Source organism: Cebidichthys violaceus, unplaced genomic scaffold, assembly GCF_023349555.1.
Source record: "Cebidichthys violaceus isolate CVI_PGR_0920_01 unplaced genomic scaffold, fCebVio1.0.p SCAF_9, whole genome shotgun sequence".
Classification (NCBI taxonomy): domain Eukaryota; kingdom Metazoa; phylum Chordata; class Actinopteri; order Perciformes; family Stichaeidae; genus Cebidichthys; species Cebidichthys violaceus.
Window position 1 is genome coordinate 517,052 of NW_027176975.1, and position 5,000 is coordinate 522,051.

General features: G+C 45.9%; 1 protein-coding gene across 1 annotated transcript in view; it reads left to right on the forward strand.

Moving 5' to 3' along the window:
• Window positions 1–5,000, forward strand: part of qsox2 (quiescin Q6 sulfhydryl oxidase 2) — an 11,756-nt gene that overhangs the window by 797 nt on the left and 5,959 nt on the right. Inside the window, exons 2-5 of the mRNA XM_068703000.1 lie at window positions 3,158–3,258; window positions 4,034–4,082; window positions 4,286–4,391; window positions 4,625–4,715. Coding sequence (XP_068559101.1) covers window positions 3,158–3,258; window positions 4,034–4,082; window positions 4,286–4,391; window positions 4,625–4,715 — 347 coding nt within the window. The remainder of the gene's footprint in view (window positions 1–3,157; window positions 3,259–4,033; window positions 4,083–4,285; window positions 4,392–4,624; window positions 4,716–5,000) is intronic.

Sequence of the window (5,000 nt, forward strand, 5' to 3'; positions counted from 1 at the left end):
TATTAATACTTTATTAGCGTTCTGTTTATTAACAACTGATTTATTAATAGATTATATGAGCTACCTTCTGTTAGCTCTAGTTAGCTTCGTTAAGCTAACAGGTGGTCGTGTCATCAGAGGAGCGCGCTCGTGTCTCCGGGCAACGGACAGGTGACACGTGAGGTGTCCCAGCAACGACGAGTCAAACCGGAATCACGAGAGACTCAAATAGTTTAACGGTAATTCAGCTAATGAAGAGAACTGAGCTAAAAGCGCTGTTAGCTCTGCTAGCTCTATAGCTCTGTTAGCTCACTTAGCTCTGCTAGCTCACTTAGCTCACTTAGCTCTGTATAATATTTATTCAAGAAAAAACATCCCGTAATTACTTCATCATTATCGTTATATATAAACTATATATTATTAGTTGATATAACTTCAAGTGAAGAACTAAATATCAAACATAACAAGTTTAATATTGTTTCTAATACGTTTCAAAGTAAAACAAAAAAGGGTTTTAAAAAGTGCTTTTATTTTGAAGTATCTTATTGATACTCTAACCCAATGAAGAAATAAAAAATATTTTTACTGGAATAATATTAATAATAATCATATTATTAATATGATTATTATTATAATCATATTAATAATATTATTAATACTATTTATATAATAACGATAATAATTATCTGATTCATCATCGAACAATAAACTGAAAAACAGCTTTAAGCTTTGAAGAAGTATAATTTATTCTGTAGAACATTGTTGTTACACGCACACACACACACACACACACACACACACACACACAGAACGACCTGTGAATCAGTCTTTAGTCTCCATCTGTCTTCATCTCTCTGGGGAATCATTGAACTGGAGACCAGCTGTCTGTCTCACACACACACACACACACACACTCTCACTCTCTCTCTCTCTCTCTCTCTCTCTCTCTCTCTTTATGTGGACTTGCTGTCGGAGTCAAAGGACGTCTGAGAGATAAAGACCCTCCACCCCCCCGACCCCTGGGAGACATAACACACGCACTAACACACACACACACACGCACTAACACACACACACACACACACACACACACACACACACACAGACAGTGTAGGTTTGTGTGGAATTATGTAAAAAATTAAAACAATATATCCGTCTCTCTCTCTGTGTCTCTCTGTCTGTCTGTCTCTCTTTGTCTCTCTTGTCTCTCTGTTTCTCTCTCTCTCTCTCTCTTTTTCTCGCTCTCTCTCTCTGTCTTTCTGTCTGTCTCTCTCTGTCTGTCTTTTACTCTCTCTCTCTCTCTCTGTCTCTCTCTCTTTGTCTGTCTCTCTCTCTCTCTCTCTCTCTCTCTCTCTCTCTCTCTCTCTCTCTCTCTGAGTGGAAGGAGTGGTGAGTTTTCGGAGCGTGTTTGAGAGTGATTAATAGTGATTTTTCAACATTTTTCTTCGTTATTTAATGTTGTATATGACAGTGTATTGTGGTGTGTAGGGCTCATAGTGTTTGGGTGAACACTTGGGGGGTTTTAGGTTTTTTTTTGGTGGTGTTTGCAGCCGATCAGCACGCGCTGGTCGGCGTGCTGCACGCCGCCATGGACTTCACCAAACTAACGCGGAAACACGGCGTGAAGATTCCGCCGCGTTTCCCGCGCTCGGTGGAGGACTGCAGCCTGGCAGTGGGGGAGATCATCGGTCACAGCAACGTGAGGTCCGCTGCACGGATAAACGGTGCGGTGATCGTGTTTTGTGACAACGAAGAGGATACGGAACTGGTGTTGGACAGCGAGATCGAGGTGAACGGCGGCTTCCTACCCGTCTATCCTCTCAGCGACCCGGCGGTAAGAGTCACTGTTTCCAACGTGCCACCGTTCATCAAGGATGAGCTGATAACCAGAGAGCTGTCCAGACATGGAAAGATCGTGTCCAAAGTAAAGAAGATGTCATCTGGGGCCAAGTCTCCACTTTTGAGGCACGTGGTGTCTCACAGGAGACAGCTCCTCATGTCCCCAAGAACAGGAGCAGACAGGTGGACCTCATGTTCACAGTCACAGTGGAGGACTTTGATTATGTCATTTTTGCAATGACTGAGGATTTTAAATGTTTCATTTGTGGGAAACAGGGACATCAGAGCAGAACCTGTCCTGAGAAATACGGGTCTCATAAAGACCAGAAAGGTTCTGAGGAGGGCAGAGGAGACAAACAAGATGGACAGGAGGGGACAAGTGGGGTCCAGGAGGTAAGGAAGGAGGGGACGAGTGGGGGTAAGGGGGTGAGGAGGGAGAGGGGAGTGAGGTACAGGTGGCGAGGGAGGAGGGGACAAGTGAGGTAAAAAAAAGTGGTGAGGAAGGAGGGGGCAAGTGAGGTGCAGGTGGGGAGGGAGAGTAATGGAGGACAGGTGGGGACAGGCAGTGAGGTAGACATGGAGAGAGACGAGAAGCAGATCAAAGTCCCTCAGCGGAAGAGGAAAAAGGAAGGAAACAATGGAAGCTCACAGGCAAAGAAAGTGCAACGAAAAGAAGCAGAGGAGCAGCTAAATCTGAGTCCAGTCTGGAGAAGGACCTTGAGTCCAGTCTGCAGAAGGACCTTGAGTCCAGTCTGGAGGAAGACCCTGAGTCCAGTCTGGAGGGGGACCCTGAGTCCAGTCTGGAGGAGGATTCTGCCGCTGACAGTGACTCTTCTGACCACAGGGCTGGCAGCGGTAGGAGCTCTAGAGACTACAGTGTGGAGAAGATAAAGGGGTTCTGAAGAGAACTAAAAGTGTGAAAGGAGTTAAAGTGGAGGATTACTTCTCTGACAAAGAGAAGCTCTCCAGCTCTGTCAGGTCATACATGAGCAGTAAAGACAGAGGGATAACAGTGAAGGAAGGCTACAGACTATTTATTTACATGAACAATATGCAGGATCCATTGAGAATCAGTGCAACAATGAAGCAAAATGTGTGTCTGGAGGTGGACTAATATTCAACGCTTCTTTAAAAAGACTGTGAAGAGAAACGGACTTGAGTGTGTTTTGTTTTTGATTTGTTTTGTTTCATTCTTGATGTCATGACAAGGTTTTTTGTTTCGTTCATGTTGTTTTAAGAGATAAAGGTTTTCTAAAAATCTAAATCTTTCTCTCTCTCTCTGTCTCTGTCTGTCTGTCTCTCTGTCTCTCTCTCTGTCTCTCTGTCTGTCTCCCCTCAGACTGGCAGCTGGTGGTCCGTATCGGGGTCCTGGACTGCGCTCAGGAAGAAAACTTTGACATCTGTAAAGAGTTCAGCATCAAGTTCTACCCGACATTCAAAGTAGGTCACGAGTACTACTACTGATTACTAGTGCTGAGTACTAGTGCTGAGTACTACTAGTGCTGATTACTACTAATGCTGAGTACTACTAGTGCTGATTACTACTAATGCTGAGTACTACTAGTGCTGATTACTACTAGTGCTGAGTACTAGTGCTGAGTACTACTACTGCTGAGTACTACTTCTGAGTACCAGTGCTGAGTACCAGTGCTGAGTACTAGTGCTGAGTACTAGTGCTGAGTACTACTAGTGCTGAGTACTACTAGTGCTGAGTACTACTTCTGAGTACTAGTGCTGAGTACTACTAGTGCTGAGTACTAGTGCTTAGTACTACTCGTGCTGAGTACTACTCGTGCTGAGTACTACTAGTGCTGAGTACTAGTGCTGAGTTCTAGTGCTGAGTACTACTAGTGCTGAGTACTACTAGTGCTGAGTACTAGTGCTGAGTACTACTACTGCTGAGTACTACTTCTGAGTACCAGTGCTGAGTACGACTAGTGCTGAGTACGACTAGTGCTGAGTATGACTAGTGCTGAGTACTACTAGTGCTGAGTACTACTACTGCTGAGTACTACTGCTGAGTACTTCTGCTGAGTAATACTAGTGCTGAGTACTACTAGTGTTGAGTACTATTAGTGCTGAGTACTACTAGTGCTGAGTAGTACTAGTGCTGAGTAGTACTAGTGCTGAGTAATACTAGTGCTGAGTACTAGTGCTGAGTATATCATGCCGTGTACTAGTATTATATGATAACAGTACTCTTGTCTGTCCTCAGTACTTTCATGCTCACAGTCCAGAGACAGACAGAGGGACGCCCTACAGAGGTGAGACATCTTCAGTCTCTCAACTCAAGGGTCACTAACTCATATAGTCACGCTTCCTTTCAGCTGTTTTACACTGACTTCTTCAGCACACTCAGATTACAGATCATCTCTGTCTGTCTGTCTCTCTGTCTCTCTACCTGTCTGTCTGTCTGTCTCTCTACCTGTCTGTCTGTCTGCCTGTCTCTCTACCTGTCTGTCTCCAGGTGCTGACAGAGAGATCCAGTCAGTGAGACAGTTGATGGTGAACATCCTGCAGAACCACACCAAGGTGGACTTGCCGGACCACTGTCCTCCACTGGAGCCATACAGGTACCAGAACCCGAAAGAAAGAAATTGAGGGAACAGACAGAACCGACGGACAGAACCTGACTGCAACAGACAGACACAAACAGGCAAAACACACAGGCCCGAAAGACAAAGACAGAAAACAGACGGAACCAACAGATCCAGAATGAGTTATCAGATGGCATGTGGTCCCTTCTGGTTTACTTCCTGGATGACATGATGTGGTTCTGTGTGTCTGTGGTTCTGTGTGTCTGTAGTTCTGTGGAGCTGCTCCCTCTGCTGGGTCAAAGGTCAGACCACTACACCGCCATCATCGTAGAGGAACCGGACTCCTACGTAGGACGAGAGGTAACGGTCATCATAACGGTGGTCCAGAGGGAGAGAGGGACCAGAGGGAGAGGTGGACCAGAGTGAGAGGTGGACCAGAGTGAGAGGTGGACCAGAGTGAGAGGTGGTCCAGAGGGAGAGGTGGACCAGAGGTAGAGGTGGACCAGAGGGAGAGGTGGTCCAGAGGGAGAGGTGGACCAGAGGTAGAGGTTGTCCAGAGGGAGAGGTGGACCAGAGGTAGAGGTTGTCCAGAGGGAGAGGTGGACCAGAGGTAGAGGTTGTCCAGAGGGAGAGGTTGTCCAGAGG